This window comes from Saprolegnia parasitica, assembly GCF_000151545.1.
Source record: "Saprolegnia parasitica CBS 223.65 unplaced genomic scaffold supercont2.29, whole genome shotgun sequence".
Classification (NCBI taxonomy): Eukaryota; Oomycota; class Saprolegniomycetes; order Saprolegniales; family Saprolegniaceae; genus Saprolegnia; species Saprolegnia parasitica.
This window is the reverse complement of record NW_012156423.1, coordinates 192,264-210,691: the sequence shown is the minus strand read 5'-3', so window position 1 is coordinate 210,691 and position 18,428 is coordinate 192,264. Positions and strand designations below refer to the sequence as shown.

The 18,428-nt window shown below is 59.7% G+C and overlaps 10 protein-coding genes across 10 annotated transcripts in view; 4 read left to right on the top strand and 6 right to left on the bottom strand.

The window, feature by feature from the left end:
- The window catches only part of SPRG_20329 (hypothetical protein), a gene marked incomplete at both ends in the record, with an annotated part of 1,662 nt that extends 182 nt beyond the window's left edge, over window positions 1–1,480 (bottom strand). Inside the window, 2 exons of the mRNA XM_012346552.1 lie at window positions 104–985; window positions 1,039–1,480. Of these exons, the coding sequence (XP_012201942.1) occupies window positions 104–985; window positions 1,039–1,480 (1,324 nt within the window). The remainder of the gene's footprint in view (window positions 1–103; window positions 986–1,038) is intronic.
- A 216-nt stretch (window positions 1,481–1,696) lies between these two features.
- SPRG_07016 (hypothetical protein) lies at window positions 1,697–4,722 on the top strand (the record flags this gene model as incomplete). Its single annotated transcript, XM_012346478.1, has 12 exons — window positions 1,697–1,764; window positions 2,237–2,417; window positions 2,470–2,626; window positions 2,680–2,901; window positions 2,948–3,063; window positions 3,118–3,324; window positions 3,370–3,521; window positions 3,568–3,695; window positions 3,741–3,868; window positions 4,104–4,310; window positions 4,358–4,505; window positions 4,562–4,722. The coding sequence occupies 12 exons, from the start codon at window positions 1,697–1,699 to the stop codon at window positions 4,720–4,722; spliced, it is 1,875 nt and encodes a 624-aa protein (XP_012201868.1).
- Window positions 4,714–6,051, bottom strand: SPRG_07015 (hypothetical protein; the record flags this gene model as incomplete). The annotated part of the gene is made up of 7 exons (XM_012346477.1): window positions 4,714–4,810; window positions 4,860–4,899; window positions 4,943–5,013; window positions 5,061–5,223; window positions 5,577–5,770; window positions 5,820–5,905; window positions 5,963–6,051. 7 exons carry the CDS (start codon window positions 6,049–6,051, stop codon window positions 4,755–4,757), a joined length of 699 nt encoding a protein of 232 aa, XP_012201867.1. The 3' UTR covers window positions 4,714–4,754.
- Window positions 6,052–6,113: 62 nt separating this feature from the next.
- SPRG_07014 (hypothetical protein) lies at window positions 6,114–7,081 on the bottom strand (the record flags this gene model as incomplete). Its single annotated transcript, XM_012346476.1, has 4 exons — window positions 6,114–6,426; window positions 6,479–6,597; window positions 6,640–6,916; window positions 6,963–7,081. 4 exons carry the CDS (start codon window positions 7,079–7,081, stop codon window positions 6,141–6,143), a joined length of 801 nt encoding a protein of 266 aa, XP_012201866.1. The 3' UTR covers window positions 6,114–6,140.
- Window positions 7,082–7,378: 297 nt separating this feature from the next.
- On the top strand, window positions 7,379–8,593 carry SPRG_07013 (hypothetical protein). The gene is made up of 6 exons (XM_012346475.1): window positions 7,379–7,689; window positions 7,733–7,808; window positions 7,851–7,905; window positions 7,950–8,144; window positions 8,193–8,404; window positions 8,452–8,593. The coding sequence occupies exons 1-5, from the start codon at window positions 7,390–7,392 to the stop codon at window positions 8,341–8,343; spliced, it is 777 nt and encodes a 258-aa protein (XP_012201865.1). The 5' UTR covers window positions 7,379–7,389; the 3' UTR covers window positions 8,344–8,404; window positions 8,452–8,593.
- A 247-nt stretch (window positions 8,594–8,840) lies between these two features.
- Window positions 8,841–10,772, top strand: SPRG_07012 (hypothetical protein). The gene is made up of 2 exons (XM_012346474.1): window positions 8,841–10,495; window positions 10,550–10,772. The coding sequence occupies exons 1-2, from the start codon at window positions 8,871–8,873 to the stop codon at window positions 10,767–10,769; spliced, it is 1,845 nt and encodes a 614-aa protein (XP_012201864.1). The 5' UTR covers window positions 8,841–8,870; the 3' UTR covers window positions 10,770–10,772.
- An 86-nt stretch (window positions 10,773–10,858) lies between these two features.
- On the bottom strand, window positions 10,859–12,108 carry SPRG_07011 (hypothetical protein; the record flags this gene model as incomplete). The annotated part of the gene is made up of 2 exons (XM_012346473.1): window positions 10,859–11,845; window positions 11,872–12,108. 2 exons carry the CDS (start codon window positions 12,106–12,108, stop codon window positions 10,859–10,861), a joined length of 1,224 nt encoding a protein of 407 aa, XP_012201863.1.
- Window positions 12,109–12,642: 534 nt separating this feature from the next.
- SPRG_07010 (hypothetical protein) lies at window positions 12,643–13,781 on the top strand (the record flags this gene model as incomplete). The annotated part of the gene is made up of 5 exons (XM_012346472.1): window positions 12,643–12,699; window positions 12,745–12,889; window positions 12,941–13,321; window positions 13,374–13,454; window positions 13,504–13,781. The coding sequence occupies 5 exons, from the start codon at window positions 12,643–12,645 to the stop codon at window positions 13,779–13,781; spliced, it is 942 nt and encodes a 313-aa protein (XP_012201862.1).
- Window positions 13,782–14,287: 506 nt separating this feature from the next.
- SPRG_07009 (hypothetical protein) lies at window positions 14,288–14,990 on the bottom strand. Its single transcript, XM_012346471.1, has one exon. It carries the CDS (start codon window positions 14,958–14,960, stop codon window positions 14,397–14,399), a length of 564 nt encoding a protein of 187 aa, XP_012201861.1. The 5' UTR covers window positions 14,961–14,990; the 3' UTR covers window positions 14,288–14,396.
- Window positions 14,991–15,341: 351 nt separating this feature from the next.
- On the bottom strand, window positions 15,342–18,364 carry SPRG_07008 (hypothetical protein; the record flags this gene model as incomplete). Its single annotated transcript, XM_012346470.1, has 16 exons — window positions 15,342–15,625; window positions 15,679–15,827; window positions 15,875–16,084; window positions 16,129–16,297; window positions 16,343–16,455; window positions 16,503–16,605; window positions 16,651–16,769; window positions 16,815–17,031; window positions 17,076–17,186; window positions 17,233–17,313; window positions 17,363–17,512; window positions 17,565–17,702; window positions 17,737–17,909; window positions 17,951–17,991; window positions 18,043–18,101; window positions 18,146–18,364. The coding sequence occupies 16 exons, from the start codon at window positions 18,362–18,364 to the stop codon at window positions 15,371–15,373; spliced, it is 2,307 nt and encodes a 768-aa protein (XP_012201860.1). The 3' UTR covers window positions 15,342–15,370.
- Window positions 18,365–18,428: the final 64 nt, after the last annotated feature.

Genomic DNA, 18,428 nt, shown 5'->3' with positions numbered 1-18,428 from the left:
GGTTCGGTTTGGGTGCAGCGCAAACGACGGGTGGAGCGTCGAGCGCTGCTGCTCGAATTGGAGCTGCTGCCTTGGCGCCGAAGCGCGCTGGCACTACTGGTACTACTGCTGCTGCTGAGCGTGCGCGACAAGGACCGCGCGTCGGCGGCGAGAGCTTTGGCTTTTGCAATCGCACGGGCTGCCTTGCGCTCTTCGGCGTCCACGACCTCGTGCGCAAAGTAGCTGTCCATCGTGTCGCGGAGACCAAACGGGACGATGGGCTTGAGCTTGGGAAGGAGCCAGAGAAGCGCTTCCGGGTCTGCGTACGACTCGAAGACCTGGGCGCCGCGCACGGCCTTGAGGCTCGACGTCGGGTCGATGAGGAAGATGGCCGCCGCATCGATCCCGACCGCTTCGTACGCCACGACGTCGGTCGGGCGGTTGCCGAATCCGGCGACGAACACCGGATGCGCCGACTTGCGGCCGCCATGAATGGTTGCGAGCTGGATCGAATTGAGCACGTTTTGCTTGAAGACATTCGGGTTCTTGTTGACGACTTCGGTGAGGAGCGCACCCGTGTAGCCGCTTGAATTGGTGACGAGCGGTCCCGGCGGCAGCTTGTACGGCGGCTGCGCTGCCTGGTCGAGGTGCTCCCGCGACGAGTCGGCCCAGTGGATCGGCCGCGCGGTCAAGTACAAGATGCGAAGACCCATTGCATGCAGCTTCCAGAAGAACGCGCACGCACCGGCATGGATAAAGTCGTACTGCCCCAAGCGCAGCGTGCGGATGTGGCCCTCGACATCGCTGATCGTGATCGTCCCGTCGAGGTCGGCGACCACAACCGCGTCGTCGGGCCCCCACACGTACAGGCGGCACTCGACGTACCGGACCGAGACTGTGTACCGCTTGCGGTGCTCAAAGCGGACGCTTGCGAACGGCGATGTGTCGTCGAGCGGGATCATGTCGTTGAGAAACGCGAGGACGTCGTCGGGCGGCGTGTCCTGCCCTACACAACGCAGGAGCGTCGGACGAGGCCATCATGTGACCTGTAAAACGCACCGGACGGGAAGGCGCACCGGCCCTTGTCGCCAAGAACCATGGGCAGCGGTAGCTTGCGCCCGTTCACGAACACGTCGACGTGGTCGCCGGCGCTGCTCGACGAGAAGCGTGAGTACGAAAAGGCCGCGACCCATGGCGTGCAGGCAATCGCGGTACCCGACTCGTTGCGCACGAGGATTATGTCGATTGCGTTGCCGGCCTTCTTGATGTCGTCGGTGGTTTGGCGGGCGTACGCCGGCGGCGCGGGCCCGCGGGCGAGGACCGGCGTCGGTGGGATGAGCGGCGTCGGGTCGTCGTATGTCGACGTGCTGCCAGCCGCAGGAAAGAGCTCGTTGCCAACGTCGTTGCTCGGAGCCGCCGGTGGGAAGAGGCTCTCGTACGAGTCGGTCGGCTTGGTCGGCGGCGGCGGCCCGAAGAGGTCATAGTCCCCGTCGTCGGCCATGCTGCAAGCCGTTTCGTGCTTAAAGTGCAAAGTGGCAACGAATAAAATGCAATTGTTGACGAATTAAATAAAATGCGAATCAGCATGCGCGCTGTCCCAACGTTCGCTGGAACTACCAGCGGAGGCATGCAAATGACTGCACGGCTCTACTCTAGCCTCGTGTGCTTATGGTAGATCAACGCTCTGTAAATAGTTTAAGGACATGTAGTCGGCAGCATGAGTGGCGGCGACGCCATGCGCCAGCACCCGATCACTCGACAAGCCATAGGCCGCGAGCGTTCGCTGTGAACTGCCTACTGTACTTTGCACGACAGCGAAAGCGGCTGCCGGAAATATGGAGTTGGTCTTTTCTGGAAGCTGCTTTAGCTTGCAAAAGAGGTGCTGCAGTGGCGATGAGGGCAAGTACCGTGCGTCCACTTGCGACTTGAAGACGACAGAATCGGATGTAGTGACGGACGGAGAATCACTAGGAATCGAACACGGATCTACCAGTATCTGGTGGTAAGCCAATGTCTATTCCACTACAGTGCACTCTAAAAGAGGGCTTGACAGTGGCGAGTCGCATGTCGAGACCGTTGCCAATCAAGAGGCTGATGCACAATCGCTGCTTTGTCCTACTGCCACGTCATTTCGCACGGCCCAATACAACATCACGAGGTCGAGGAGTGTGACTACCAAGGGAATAAGCCCTTGGTGTCGACACCTCGTGCTCGAGCCAGCCCTTCCTGTCGCATAACGACGTTCGGCTCAAAATAGCTCGGATGGCGGCGGCGCCCACCCGCTCGACATTCGGCCGGACCACAACCCGAGCGACCTCTTTGCGTGCTTGTGGTTCAAGGCGACGACAGTGCGGCCGCTCTTGCTGCGTATGCCCGACACGATCGTGATTGAGCAAGGTCGGTTCCAGCAGTGGTTCTTCACCTCCAAGCGCGGCGAGGTCAGCCACCATGCATCATCCTGGCAAGAGTGCTGCTGACCTTGGTCATTAGATTCTGCGGCGAAAGCGAGACAAGCTCACAAAGGACCGCGTCTTTCGCTTCTTCCAGGAAAAGCTCACGGCTGGTATCGCAGCCGTGTTTGTCCACTCGGTCAAGACCGACGACGAGCGCGTTCTGTACACGGAGCATCTGAGTCTCCCGGCCCTCGGTCCACATATCCGTCTTGTAGAAGAGGTGTGTTGCTGACGCGTTCGGCTCTAGAGTCGCTGCTCTTCAAGGTGTCGACTGTCGAGCATGGCTTGCTGCAGGCATTTGTCGTGCCCAAGTCGGGCTACAACACTGCGATCGAGTCGGTCTACTCGCACGACGGCTGCAGCTTCCTCGCGACGCGCGCCACCAACGTCCACCTCATGATCAACCACATGGTGTCGCTCAACGACCGCGTCGCAACGTTTGAAGGCGCCGCCAACGTCACCACCAAGAGTTCGATAAATGCGCGTCGTTTCCCAAGTCTCACGCTTCGACGTAGAGCCGATGGCGAGCCCGACGCTGCTCGCAGAGCTCAAGCGCATCAACGACGACATCGTCGATCAGATCCACCTCGCGATTGGCTTGGAGGCAACGCGCATGACGCTCTACTTCAAGGTAATTTCTTGCCCTCGCCATTATTGCATTGCCGTGAATTTCAACGACCTGTAGATTGGGCTCGACAACCACCTCTATTTTTTGTACCCGTCGACGATTCTCTTTCAAAACGAAGACGTCTTGCCGCCATTCGAGCTCGCACTGCACCCTGGCGTACTCATGACCGTGGCGCCGTCTCCCAACACCCACCGACGCCGACGCAAGTGCCCCGGGTGCCACCGCCTTGACCGCGATGCGAGCGAGAGTCAAGTGACATTCCTCGTGGGTGGCCACTTGTTTTGTGTCAACATGACCGTTTGCGGCTAGGTGACGTACAAAGCCATCATAGCCGCCCATGCGCAAAACTCGGACGACTCGCTCGAGCTCCACCAGTATACGATCCCGCACATCATTCAGTCGACAAATACGGCGCTCAGTGTCGAAAAGTACTTGGCACTGACCAAGACCGCGTCCTTTCTGTACCCCGTTTGACATTATTGTCGATTTTCTCAGGTGGATGAATAGGTACAAGACGACCGAGGTGTGCGAAACGTGCTGCCGCTCCATCAACGCCAAAGCCATGCTGACGCCACAGCATGCGCTTCCTGCGGTTCAGCCCACGACCGCGCGACGGTCGACGCGCCTCAGCATCGGTACCGCATGCAGCTTGAATGTAAGATGAAGTCATGCGTCTCTAGCGCATCGAAGGGCGACCTCGGCCACACCGCGGCTCTCAGTGTTGCGACCTGCCGAGGCCACACCCGTTCTGCCGTCCCCCAATGTCGCGCTCGTCCAGCCATTGCGGCCGTCGAGCGCTGCCAGCACTGTCCTTCGCAGCGCACGCAGACAGACGCTTGCATCGACGCCAGCGTCCACAGTCCCAGGTACAGCCGTGCGATACCAAGCAATGCACATGACGTGGCTTAATCAGAAGCCCCCATGGCTGGAGCTATTCACTTGAAGTCGAAACCTCGGCCCAACTCTGCAGCGTGCTTGCTGCGTCCTTCGCCGACTTCGGTCCGTGGCATCTCGACCTCTCAAAGTTAGAATGCCTGCTGTAGACGCCAAGGACGTCGGTGCCACCAACGACAATCTCTGGCAGCTTGGAGAAGCTTCGAATGCAGCTTGTCCAGACGACATCCGAGCACACGCCATCGCTGGAAACGCTCTTGATAGAGCACGAGATGCACCCGCAGCACACGTGCGTGCACATCAACTACCTCTCGACGCTGGCGACCTCGCTAGGTATCGTCTTGACGACGGATGAGGTACGCGCCATTGCGTAAATTGGCGTCTCTTATGCGGTGGGATCTAGTGGAAGGCGATTGCTATGTACTGTGAGCCCCACACGGACCTGGCGCTGGTCGATCTGCACATTCTCGACGAGCTTCTCCGCCTGCCACGCGCACCGCAGCCGCCACGCCCCCAGTCTTGCGGCCACAACGCTCGACCCCAGCCACCAAGTTATCATACGTTGCGTGCGCTCGGTGCCTTTGTCTCGTCCCATCGCCTGACAAAGGCCACCGCGGCCGCCTCGCCAGCCCCCCGACGACGCCCCCGGCGCTCAAAGCGACGGCGCCGGATCCCAATTCAACACCATTACTGCCAGAATCCAAGATCGATGACCTCACAAGCGAAGAGCGCGCGTGGCTAGAAAGTGTGTTGCAGCGGCAGGCATAATTCAGTAGCAATTTGATTATTTATTCTTGACATTACAAGGTCGCGTGGTGGGCAATGAGCGTGATCAAGTGGTTGATGGACACGCGACCTAAGAGCGTGATGAAAATGATAACGTGGGATGTCACGAGGCTGTCTACCGCTGCACGTCGGATCAAACTGGCAAAAGAGCGCCGTGCGCTACAGCGTGAGACATGAGGCAAGGCTGTTGCGAGACGCGGACCTCGTCGTCGGTGAGGCTGCAGTTGAGGCTGCTAAGGGCATCTTGCAGCCGACGTCGGTCCACCGATCCGTCTACAGTACCCATGTAGACATAGTTAATGACCGTCGACACTTTGTACCTGGGTACGCGACGTGTTCAAACGCAAATTGAAGCCGCTTCTGCAGCGCCCCCTTCTTCGTCAGCTTCTGGCGCAGCGCAGCTGCAATCGCCGATGCGATGCCTGAGAGCTTTGGGGCGCCACCGACAGCTGCGAGCGCTCGCTCATAGGCTTTTCGCGTCGCCTCGTCTTTGCAAAAGTCGTCGAATACAATTGCCGGCGCAGCGGCAGCGCGCGGTTCTGTGATCTTTCTGCAGAGTGGCTGGCGTTTTGGAAAGCACCGTAGCCAGACTCGGCCTTCGCGTTCGGTGGAGCAGCAAACTGCTCACCACACTGGCTAGCCTTTTGGAATGCCCCGTAGCCAGATTGGTTTGTCTTGCCTGATGGTGCAGAGCGTTGCCCGCTGTCCTTTGTGTTCTTGAAATCGCGATCGGCTGACCCAGTCGTTGCAAGGTGCTTATTTGGCTCGCTGCTCTGATCGGGTGGCTTGCTCGACGGTTGGCGCAACGGTTGGGTGTGCTGCTTGACTGCTGTTACGTCGATCGAGTGCTGCGACGGTGGCGCTTGGAACTCGCCGTAGCCACTAATCTCGTCAAACTGCCCGTACCCCGAGCCTTCCTTCTCTCCGCTTCGTTTCTTCGGATGCAATTTACGCGTAGTCGCCGGTGTGCACACTTGAAGGCCCTTTGTGAACGTGACGCCGATCATATCTTCGCGGTTGTGGCGGTGCCCTGCCCATGCTATCAGTCTAATCTCGTACTACATCCACCACGACTGCACCTTGATAGCCGACTATCGCGTGCTTGATCTTGCCTCGCACCGGAGCCGGTGCTACGTCAACGTCACGCGGGTCGGGCGGCACGTGCCTACCCAGCGAGATGATAATATCGAATAATCCAATTTCAAAACTCAAGTGTGTATACCCCGTGTACTGGTGCTCGGGCTGCGCGTGTCTGCGCAGCTGCCGGCGCTCCGCGATCGAGGCGTGGGACGGCTTGATCTCAAGCACCATTTTTGTGCAATCGTTCCCGCGTGCGTTACGCCAAAACCAACCCGATACGCTGGCTTCACACAGTGTATTGATTAGACAGTGTATTTACATCACGCAGCTTTGCGCTTTTGGGCACACCAGAGAAAGAGCTGGCACATGTAGTGCCACACGCGCTGCAGCGTCGACGCTGGCGGGGTCGGGCGTGCCACTGCAACGGTCTTCTTGTCGTCGTACAGGCTACCGACGCGCTTCATCATGTTCTTCTCAAACTGCCGCTGACTCGAGCGCTGGTGCTTCGACACAAGCTCCGAGCGGTCAATCGCAGCGCACTGGCGCTGCAGCTCGAGTCGCTCGCTCTCGCTACCGGCGTGCTCTGTCGCCGTTGTCAAGTCGGCGCTACATCAATTTGGAGCTGAATTTTGTAAAAATCCACCGATTGTCCGCGCACCGAGCTTCGGAAAAGCGCTCAAGGAGCATAAACGCCTTGGCGCGCTGCCGCAGCGCCTTCATGTTGGTCGGCTCCGACTGTAGCACGAGGTTGCACATTTGCGCGGCTTTGCCCCATTGCTAGTTCCAGCTCGAGCAAGCGTTTAAAGTAGAAGAGAGTACCTCAAGCTTGAGCATGCACGCAACGACGTTGCACGTGATGGGGTTTTGTATGGTCACTTGCACTGTGTGCTTGTCTGCACCAAAGTCGAGGCCCGCAAGCGCTTGGAGGTACGCATCGCTAGCCTCGGCGAACGCCCCCGCGCGAAACAGTTCGTTGCCCTTTTCTCGGTGGGCAGCGATCCACGCGGCTTTGCCTTCGGGCGTCAGCTGCGCGGCGCGCTCGGCCGACGACTTGATCTTGGACTGCGTGTCGAGATACGCGATTTCCTTTTCGGATCTAGTCGTCGAGGGTGAGCGAGAGTTGCAAGGGGCGTGACGCGCACGTGTCGAGCGCAATGCCGTTGCCGACGTCGCGCTTCAATTGGACTTTGCCACCGACGCCTTGCATCGACTCGTTGATCGAGTCGAGCATCTTGGACACCGTGTACGGCTCGTGGGCCATTTTCGCGCGGCCTTTTTGTGTTGGGGAATCTTCAAGAGACGCCAATTTCATATAGTGTGAGATTGTAGATAGCGTTAATGATCAGTGTCAAGCGTCGAAGAGCGTGCGACGATGCGCCAACGAGCGCGTGCGCATAGCCCTGCTCAGCCAATATACAGCAACAAGGCAGCTAGCAAGATAGCGCGTCGTACGAGCGCGACGTGTACGAGACGGAGACACGCAGCGCGAGAAGCACACACTATTTATTTCCCGGAGAAAACCCGGTGGCACGGTATCCGGACGTGGAGAACGAGAACAGGATTTGCGCGATGGAGGTGGTCCAGGAGGTGTACACGTCGTTCTGCGCCGGCATCCAGGATGCGATCTCGCTGCATCGAATCGCGACGCTCTTCTGGAGCTCGCCCATCATTCGAAAGTGCTCGGCCAAGTGCCTGGGCCTCAACGGGCTCCTCTTCCTCGGCAGTATCTTCTTCTTCGAGTTTGTTGTCATGCCCGTGATTCACTTGTTTGGTGACGTGCTCACGGCGTCGCTCTCGCAACATGCGACGGATATTGCGTCCGACTACTACCGCGAGCAGATCGACTTGGTCGTCTTTGTCTTATACCAGGTACTCGTGTGCTCATAGACGTGATGTGACGTGGCGCTACTAGGGCCTGTGGATGTACCCGATCTACTGCATTAGCTTCATCCTCAACACGATTTGGTACCAAGACATTGCCGACGATGGTAGCACTCTACGCTGTGCTTCAGCATTTATGCTTGTGATAGCCTACCTCTTGCACTACGGTCAACCGCGGCCAACCGCCGTGCGGGAAATGATCCGGTATACATCACTCGGTTTAGCCTGGCTCATCGATGATGGCACAGCGACGAGCTGTACCGAGCGATCCTTGTAGCGTTCTTTCTCGGCCAAACGATGTTGAGCTACTTTGTGCCGGTCGTCGGACCGTTCTTGAGCTTTGTCTACCTCAGCTGGCTCTACGCACTCTACTGTTTCGAGTACAAGTGGTCGCTGCACGGCTGGGGTCTCGAGAAGCGTCTCGCCATCATGGAGCAGCACTGGTACGCGGCGTATTGTCGAGTCGATCGGTGGCGTGATTTGTATTGTAGGGCTTACTTTGCAGGGTTTGGCTGCCCGTTTACGCTCGCGACGTTTTTCGCACCCAACTTTATCAGCAAAGGCCTCTTCGCCGTCTTCTTCCCCGTCGTACGCTGCAAGGCCCTGATTGGTTGCTCATGGCGACGTAGTTTCTGTTGCTAGCCATCACATCGGACCCGCCGACCGGCGAATCGATCGGCTCGATCAAGCTGCCGCTCTTCCGGTGCGCTTGGTATGCTCGCCCACGCTAGCCTCACGCGGATGCACTAGGCAATCACGCTGGCTCAGCCTACAGCTTCTGCGCCGCGTAAGCCTCTTGTCCGGTATCAAGCAAACCAAGCGCCCAACGTCTAAGCACCAGTGACGCGACCCAACTTTTATGAATGTCTTTGGCGTCATCTATCATCTCCTTCATTCGCTCGCCGGGCGTCATGCCTTATTGTAAATGGGTGTTTCCGGCGCGTTCTTACTCGTCTAGCAAAGGGTCTGCAGTGTTATGGCCACAGCTTCGCATGTACAGACATCCATGTGGGCTTGCCAAGTGGTACCGCGATATCAATATCGCCCACCAAGGCGTACTACAGTGCACCGGCCTGCGCTCGCTCGTAGTATGGGTTAGGGTTGTACGCGACGCGGCCTGTCTGTACTAATTTTAGCTGCGGGAGGTCGAAACCAGCGTCGGGGCCGCGATGCCGCCGGCGAACCGACAGAAGGAGCTCGAGGCGCAGGTCGAGGACCTCCACCGTGAGATCGAGAACCTCAACAAGCGCACAGCCGCCGACAAGGCGCAGATGCAAACCGCGATCGAGATGGAGAAGCGATTCCGGGCGCAGGCCGACGCGGAGGCTGCGACTGCTGTGGCCCGCGCCGACGAGCTCCTCGCTGCGACAACGACCTTGCAGCAAGACAAGGACGCGCTCGAGATGGCACTCGCGACGTCTCAAGCCAACGAACAGCAAACGTTAGAGCAGTACAACGCGGTCTCGAGCCAGCTTCTCGCCGCCCAAGAGCACACGACGCAGCTGGACGCGTACATCGTCGAGCTCCAAACACACATCAAAACGCTCGACGAGAGCATCGAGCGCGGTGGCATCGCCGAGACAACGTACCAGCTCGAGCTCACGGCGGCCGTCACGCGCGCCAACGAGCTCGAAGCGCAGTGGGCCGAAGCGCAGTCCACGATGGATTCGAGCAGCGCTAATTTGCGCAGCGAGCTGGCCGAGCGCGACGAGCGCCTTGCGTCGTTGCGCGCCGAGCACGAGCAGACGCTGGTCGACGCCAAGGCGCAGTTCGCCGCTGTCGAGGCGTCCGTGGCGTCACTCCAAACTCAAAACAGCGCGCTCAACGCCGAATTGGAGACATGGAAGAAGCGCGATGCGAAAGGGCTTGGCGAGACGCTCCAAGAGCTCCAGAACGAGCTTTTTGAGAAATCGACGGCGCTCGTCGCGCAGGGCGAGAAGCTTTTGTCGGTCTCGGAGGCGCTGACCAAATGCAAGACGGCGCTGCTTGTCGCCAAGAAGGACGTGTCAGACGCGCGCGTGCTTCTGCTTCGCGGCATTGCAGGTCCCAATGTCGACGTGTCCTTGTACCAGCACGTCCGGCTCGACGAACTCGTGCGGCTTCGCCTCAAGAACGAAGCCGAGTGCCTGAGCCTCCTCGACGAGTCGGAGGCGCCGAGCGAAGTCAACGCCGACTTGGGCTTGAGCAGCTTGAGCAAGCTCGAGCGTGAAATGCGACTTCTCCGCAGCCGCAACAAGCGACTCGTCGAGCGCTCGTCCGAGCTCGAGAAGGAGCTTCAGGCCGCGGTCGGTGCCATGGACGACGTCAAGGCGCTAAAGGAGAAAACCGCCGAGCTCGCGGGTCGCCAGCGCACCGAGAAGGAGCTCCGCACCAAGTCGGACGAGGCGCGGGTTGAAGCCAACGAGAAGATCGTCGCGCTCTCCGAGCACATTGAGAAGCTCATGATCCACCTCAAGCACGAGGCGGCGGCCAAAACCAAGGCGCTCGAGAGCGTCAGGTCGCTTGAGAGCGAGCGGCGCGACCTCGTCGAGAGCGTGACCCAGCTGACCAAGAAGATGGCAGCCAAAGACAAAACCATGGGCGAGCTGCAGCATGGCAGCAAGATCCTCGAAGACCAACTGCGGCTCATGGACGAAAAGTACATTGAGCTACGCAACAAGCTCGATTGGACGCGAACAACGTCGCAGAAGGAGGTCAAAAAGCTCAGCCAAGAGCTCAACGTACTGCGCTGCAAGTGGCAAATGGCGCTCGACACGGGTCAGCTCCCGACCGACTCGTATGTGCTCAAGCCCATGTACATCCTTCATCTTCGATCGTCTTTTCTGTGCTAAGAGACGACTTTACATAGCAAAAAGATGCAGCTGCTAGCAAGTCCCCACAGCGCCTCGGACTCGAAGCTGCTTGGCTCCAACAACGACGATGCCCCGCGCAGCACGACGAGTACTACACCGATCAAGCGGTCCGTCGCCTTTGAAATACCCAAGCTACCGCAGCCCGACAGCGAAGTCGGGACGCCGTGGTCCGACACCAAGCTCGACGCACTGCAACGCCAGCTGCAGCGAAAATAAAAAGCTTGGCATGCCACTTTGTATTTTGTCTTCAAGACGACAGACAATATGTCGTGTGTACACCGCAGCACTGAATAAACATTCAACCGTTAGCGCGTCGTCTTGGGCGACACATACGAGAGTGGATTGCACGCCATAAACTGCTTGTCTGTCGCCATGTCGTAGGCGGCCGTCGGGTATACGTGGCTAAAGGCGACCCACTGCTTGAACGAGCGCTTAGACCCGACGTTGGCAGCGCCATTGTGCAGCGCTTGCAGGTGCGCGTAGCTCTGGCGCTGCGTGGTTTTAATACCTGCGAGCGGGTCCGGCGACGGGGCATCCCATTGCGGCAACTGCAGCGGGTGCAACACCCGAGGCACGTACTTGGCATACGCGATCACGAGAGACGGGGCGTAGAAATCATAGCCTGCCGTCCACCACCGCGTCGCCCGGTGGTACGCGTCGCCGTGCCAGACGTAGAGCGCTTTGGCGTCGGCCGGCGCCGCCGAGAGTGCGTGGATCGGCCCGAAATGGAAGCTCTCGGCGTACTGGGCGCTGAGGCGCGGCGCTTTGAACGGCGGCTTGACGAGCACGGGCGGGTTGAAATCGACAGCCGCCAGAGTCGCGTCTTTGGTCCAAACACGCGCTGTGCACATGAGTGCGCTCTGGGTGCTATCGATCGGCCACGCCTTGGAGACGAGCGCAGGCGGCGCGATGCTGAGAATACCATGGGGGTTCTGCGCCCGGCGCCACTCGGCGAGCAGCAGCGTGTCCCACTTGTCGACAAACTCGAGGCGCGAGTCGATCGATAGATAGTACTTGTTCTTCGGCGCTGTAAACCAGGCCGACGGAACCATGGCCTCGGCGAGAGCCCGCGCCGGGCACGGGCCCACGTGGTCTTTCGCGTGGCGAAACTTGTGCTCCATGCGCGCGCGGTGCTCGACGCAGACATCGCGCGACGCAGCACAGAACGTCTCGAGGCAGCTCGCGTCGTTCGGGTCACCGCTCGTCGCGTCAATCTCTTCAAAGAGCACGAGGTGTAGACCATGCGGTGCGTCCGCCATCTCGTAGAGAGACGTGAGCGTGGCCACGCACTGCTCGTGTCGCGGTAGTTGGTCAAGACCACGGCAATGGCGTGGTCGATTTGCGGCGCGACCTTCTTGAGCGACGAGCGCGACGCAGCCGGGAGCGCGTGGTCGGCCGCATGGAGCTTGCTGGGTTCTCCCTGGAAGGCAGACGAGAGCTGCGAGATCTCAAAGAGGAGGCCAAAGACGCAGATCGCGCAGGCAACGAGGAGCAAGTAGATGTACTTGCCCGCAATGAGCTGCCGCAGCCCTCCGCGGTGGTGCTGGTGCCGCATCGCTCACTTCGATTTGTCGAATCTTCGTTCGATTGTATCCGGATGTATCACCGGATACGACGCTAGACACGCGATGTCGAGCCGCCACTGTTATTGCAATCCCAAGGGTGGTATCGTATCGCCTCACCATACACTCGCAAGCTCCTCCAGCAAATAGTTAGTTTACCTCGCTAGTCGAAGAGAGCCCGAGAGCAGCGTTGCAGCACCCTCGTGGCTTGGAACGCTTCCGCCGCTGGAAACGAAAGTTGCGTGATTGTAGACCATGTTAGAGTGTAGCTTTACGTTTGCTAGGTAAGCACGCAACCCCATCTCGGATTGTCAAGAAGAATGCGCCGACGACCATCGCGGCAGCTTCAGCGCGGCGTTGCCTTCATCCATGATGTACGTCGTCCGCCAAGCCAGGTTATGGTACCATGTCGACGGGGCTCTATATCCGGAATGAAGAATGCACCAATCATGCACCGGCTATTTTGGCGGGCCGGCAACGAGCCAATCACACGCCGCCTCTCTGGGCCGCCGTTGACAAGGAGGACGATGACCGAGACCGAGGTCCGGATGCAGCGCTACCTCGGCTTCTACGTCGACGCCAAGGTACTTCAAGACCCGACGACGCTGGTCGCTTACGCCTGCGGCTAGGACGAGCGCAGCACGTGGTGTGAGGCCGTCGTGACGCACATCAACCGCACGACCAACATGGTCCGCGTCCACTACGTGGGCTTCCACGAGCGCTACAACCGATGGCTGGCACTTGACGACATCGCGCCCTTCCAAACGCTCTCGAGTACGACGTGCTGTGTATGGCCCTGTGGCGCTCGACGCCTCGTGTTCCTAGGCCGCTCCGACAAGCCGCTGGTGCCAAACCGGCCCATCTGGCGAGGCGAAGCGTCTGTCATGACGGGCTTCAACTGCTACATCCACGAGTCAACGCTTAAAGTACCAGAGAAGGCGAAAGGCAAGAAGCGCAAGACGATCGACTATTCGAGCAATCGCAGCCGACCGAGAAAGGCCAAGCCTTCCAAGGCGACGGTCGAAGAAGCGCCTGCCGAGGAGCCCTCCGTGCACTCACCCCAGGAGTGTATGATCAGTCTGTCCCGGAGCATGGGAGTGACCCTCGCTCTCTCTCCGGTGGCTTCGCCCGCCAAAGCGACGAGCGCATTGCTCTCATCACCGTCCAAGGACGTCCAAGCATCGCATGCTGCGTTCAATAGCCATGGTACGCGAAACGAATCTATGAAGCAGCCAGCCTCATGGTATGGTGCGTCTAGAAGACCCGGACAAGAATCCTGCAGAGGTGCAAAACGCCAAACCTAACGCCACCGAAAGCACAGCGCCCTCGACCAAACGAGGTACCTTCCTTCAACTGACTAGGCCGCATGCGATCTCGTGGCAACATAGACAAAGTCGTCTCCAAGGCCGGCTCGCCTCCGCGCCGAGCCACGCGGTCAAGGGCGCCCCATGCCCTCCCACATAACAACAAAATCCCCGGCGCGCCGGCGGGTATCCAAGAGAGCGCTGGCGGAATCGTACCGCTCGTGCCCGACGTTGTCTTCCAGGCAATGGCGCCGGACGCCCGCATCGCGCTTCGGGAGAAGAACTTGCGTCACATGACCGACGCGTCGGCCTTTCTGGCCGCGTGCATCGCCGAGTTCCACGCCAACATCACGAGCGCGTAAGGCAATCGACAAGTGCGAGCTCGACGCCTCAGGTCGTAACGTTAATGTATGTACTGTACAAAGAGCATGTGAATCCGCCGTGGCGTGAAGGAGTCATCGTAGTCGTGCAGGGCTCTGGTCCTTGGCTCGGGTAGCTGGCTCTGGTGTACGAGGGCTTGGCATTTGGTCTCGGTCGTTCGTTGGGTGACTTGTCACCTAATATCGGTGCGGTGGGAACGACGCCGGAGCGATTGAAGGACGCTGGCGACCGATTCGTAGAGTAGTAGCACCGCCGAGTGTCGTGCCGTCAAGGCTGTGGATGGTGATACAGTAGCTGGGCAGGCTCTCTACACTGTACTCGTACACATCGGCTGGGCGACGAAGCTTTGTTTACAAGCCATGCTACGTCTAGCCGCCCTTTCCAGCCCGACCATCTCTTGTCGCTATTTGACCCTATACCATACTACCGGTTGCTAGCGTCGTTCGAGCACGCGAAGTGCACGCGTTGGCTCTTCTCTACGAAACAATGGGCGAGGATCGAGGACAATTGGTTAAATATACTACGAATCCAGGACGCGGTACGTCGTGCTAGCACGAGGAGCCTACGACGAAGCGAGCATCCGCTTGGTAGCACATCTAGGCCAAGGCGTAGGCCAAAGCCGCCGAGCCAATCGCGAGGAGCGAGGCCGAGTTGGCAACCGCAGCCGACGGCGCGGGCGTCGGGGTCGCGGCAGCGACCTTGGTGCGCGGCGCGGTCGTGATTTCGGCGACGGTCACAATGGGCACCGTCGTGGCGTTGGCGTCCGTGGCGTTGGCGAGCGTCGCCGTAGGCCGCGTCGACTTGGCCGGCGCCGTCGTCACAATGAGGTTCGGGTCGACACCGCACGTCTTGATGAACGGCTTGATGTCGTTGATCGGCGTCTTCTTGTCAAAGACGCAGCTCGGGAACTTGCCGACCAAGTTTTGGACGGCGACGACGCACGACGGGACGGCGCAAATGTCATCGGGCGTGCCGTTGAAGATGGTCTTTTGCGCATCGTTCGTGCACGCCATGTACGTCTCCGTGGCCTGGAGCGCGTTGATGGTCGCAATCTGCGCCTGCGTGCAGTCGATCGAGACCTTGGGCGGAGCCGTCGTCGTCGTCGTCGTTTCGGCGGCCATGGCGCAGGCGGCAAGGGTGGCGAGTACAGTGAACTTCATCGGGACTGTGGGAATTGCGGAATGGCACGCAATGTCGCCACCGAGAAAATTTTGCGCCCACTTGCTGATCGGCTCCGACTACCATACAAAATCCAAGTCTATTCCCATCCACGGCTCTGATTCGCCCTATTCCATGACTTTGGCCAATGATATGCGATACCGCGCCGTGACCAACGCGAGCACACACGCCCGGCGCACCGCCAACGCTTGAAGAAGGCGCCGCGATGGGACTGAAATTCAAGAGGTCTGACCACGTGCTTCCGCGATGCCAAGCAGACGCCGCAGCCTTGGGCGCTGCATAGAACGACCATGCTGCCGGGCGGTGGCAGAGGTGACGGGAGCTTATGTGGCAAGGCCATGCACCCATTCTTCACTGCCAGGTGGCGCCGTCAACGTGTGTTTTTTTAGAGCTACTTGCTGCTCTCGTCCTCGGCAGAGCTGGCTTCAGCCCACTTGTACGCGACGAGGTGCGCGAGCAGCGCTTGCTTTTCCTGCTCACTAAAGTTGGCGTTGTGGCCACAGCTGAGCGGCACGAGCGCGCCAAGCATCGCATCATCGGTGGCCTTGGCGCTGCGAGCCTGCATCGATGCGTAGAGGTACTCCATGATGTCCATGACGTAGCTGGCGTCGACGTCCGTGGTTAGCCACGCCGCCGCGCTTTGCACCTAGCGTACCGGCGTGTAGACATGTCGTAGCCGGTATAACATGGTATTCATACCCGCTGCAGGAGGACGCGGACGTGCTCGATCGGGAGCGGCGTCACAAAGTCGTGGGGCCGGCGCGCGACGGGCACGGCCGCAAGGCGCGTCGACGGCCCCCACACAATGAACGACGTGGTCCACGCGCGAATGCCTTCGAGGCCGCTGCCTAATAGAGCCATATCGGGCGCTGCATCTTCTTCTTCGCGAGCGTACCGGCAGCGTAAAAAAGCGTCTGGCCGCAGTGGCCGTCGAGGGACGCGATCGCACTCCAGAGCGCAATGAGGTCCTTTGCATGACCCGCGTCGTCAACGTCAATGACGGTCGCATCGGTCATTTCGAGCTCCATCGCATCTTTCGCGCGGTCTGCGATCCGCAAGAGGTGTCGTGCAAACTTGGCCACAATGGCCTCCGTCAACGGCTTGCCTACGACTCTATCGCTCGACGATCGATGTGGGCCAAGCACCTACCAATCACAACCTCGGTCGACAGTTCGCTCACGGCTTCGTAGCCGACGGGCGCGCACGCAGCCAATCGTCGCGGTGCCGCGGGGCGCGCCTTTGGCGTCTGCGCCTGCAAGTCGCCGAGCTCAAGCCTTAGGGCGATACCCGCTTTGAGCGACGAGCCATCCGCGATAATCTAATGCCAAAGTCATGTCGATCGATGCCTTGGCGACGTGGCAACCTCGTCGCAGGGGTCGCAGCACACCACTTTGTGGCACGTTGCGTCCAAGTAATTCGTGACGTTGTCAGTCTGCCAGCGCGTGACGCAGCTCAGTGCCCGGCCCGCCCACGACGCTGCTCCGATGGGAAGCGTCAACACCGAGACCGATGGAGGGTCGTACCGACGAGGCGCTGGGCGACGGCGGGAAGGTTGGCAAACGTGCGATCGGCGATGAGGAGCTCAATGCCGTCCGCGTGCTTGGCGACATGCGTCGCGACCATGCCCTACGCATGCCGTGGCACATCTTCTACAAGAAAAAGCAATCGTACGCCGATCGACTCGCCGTGGATCGCGAGACGCTGAATGGACTTATCGTTGCGCAGGTACGCGGCGACCGCCATGCCGTCGAGGTTGTTGGCGTGCGGCGACGGATACCCTTTCGTGCGCCCTAGAACGCGGCTTCCGCATCCAGAAGCAGAGCCAACGACGATACCGTAGCCGCGGTAGTTGAAGAGGAAGACGTTGATGCCGAGCTTGGTGTAAAACTGGATCCAATCCGACTGAAAGTGGTGAAACTCATACAAGCCGCAGTTGGGGTTGCAAAGGATCACGGTGCGCTCTGCGTTCTGGATCGGGAGGCCGAGGCCAGGAATGAACATGCCGTCGATCCGATTGCGCTCGTAGCCAGGGACCCAGACCTGCCGGCCGTTCTATTTAGAGTGCATCAGAGTGACGTTGCACTTGGCCTTCGTACGTGGCGCGCGATGAGGTCGGCTCGCATGAGGCTCAGGCTCGCGACAATGTGGAGTGGCCGTAGCCGCGCTAGCACAAGCTCACAGAGGAGCCCCCAGAGCCCAGACCGCTTCTACATTCCTTGCATTGTCGGTGGTCTGTTATATAGGCGAGCGTACCGGCGTGCCCGGTGGCTCCCCAACACACTCGATGACGTCGCGGAGGTCCTGGACGCACATGCCAAACTCGACAAGCGGTTTCTACGAGCAGCCCGACTATGATGCCATCGCGAGGAGGAGAACGCCATACATCCAAATCGAGCTGCTGACGTAGCGCCTCCATGTTTGGTGTCGTGTCGGCTGCGAGCTGGGCGAAGGACGGTCGGAGCTTCTCCGCGTACTCGAGGTACACGCGAATATGGGCGAGCACCCGCTTGCCATCCGTCGTCAGCGTCTCTTCCTACCCAAGGCATGGCAACTACAAGCGAGAACCTTTTGGAGATGCATCGAACCTCGTCGACTATCTCGAGCGATCGTTGGAGCACGACCATGATGTTGGTCAGGCACGACTCGAACGAAGTGTAGACTTCGCGGAAGGCGGTCGTTGCCTCGGGCGTACACGGCTCGGGCGAGAGAAGCAGCTGGTAGTCCTTGAATATGGGGTTGCTCGACCCACGACGATACCTGGATGAGCTCGTCGGTCGTGTCGGCTGTGAGGCGCACCCACTTTTTGATCATGAGCGCAAAGCTGCGCTCGCAGTCACGCGCCACGACCTGGAGGTGACCCGGATACGAGAGCACGAGCGCGGCGAGGCGAGCTATGCACACGACAAGGGCGACAACAAGAACAAACAGTCCTAGCCTCGCGTGACGCCGAGAGCGCGCAGGGTTGCAGTACCTGGGCGCGTGATCAAGTGGGCCAGCCATGCGAGGAAGGTCCTAGGCGGTTGATGCCTCAAGACGAGCAGCGGGTCCATGGACGAGGTGTACCACGTGAGGATAAAGGCTGCGTTGACGCAGAGGCATACGACAAGAGTCGTCAAGGGGTTCTAGCGCACGCTCCTGTACCATGGCCAATGGACGCGAAGCGTACCATAACAAGGCTGCGGAACGGCTCCCATAGCTGCTCCGCCAGGCAGGAGGCGTTGGCCTCGGGCAGCAGTGGCGCGTCGGCCTCGACCTCGGTCTCGTCAACAGAGCTGTCGCTGTCCGAGAAGGACGAGACATGGAACGAGTCGAGCTCCGGCTGCGGCTGGTCCAAGCTCGTCGGCGCCACCTTGGTCGTCGGCAGCTCGGCTTGGGCCATCATCATGATCCTGTACCCGCTTTGGCCGAAGCAGCCTTTTACGCGAAAATTTAACCCACATACAAACATC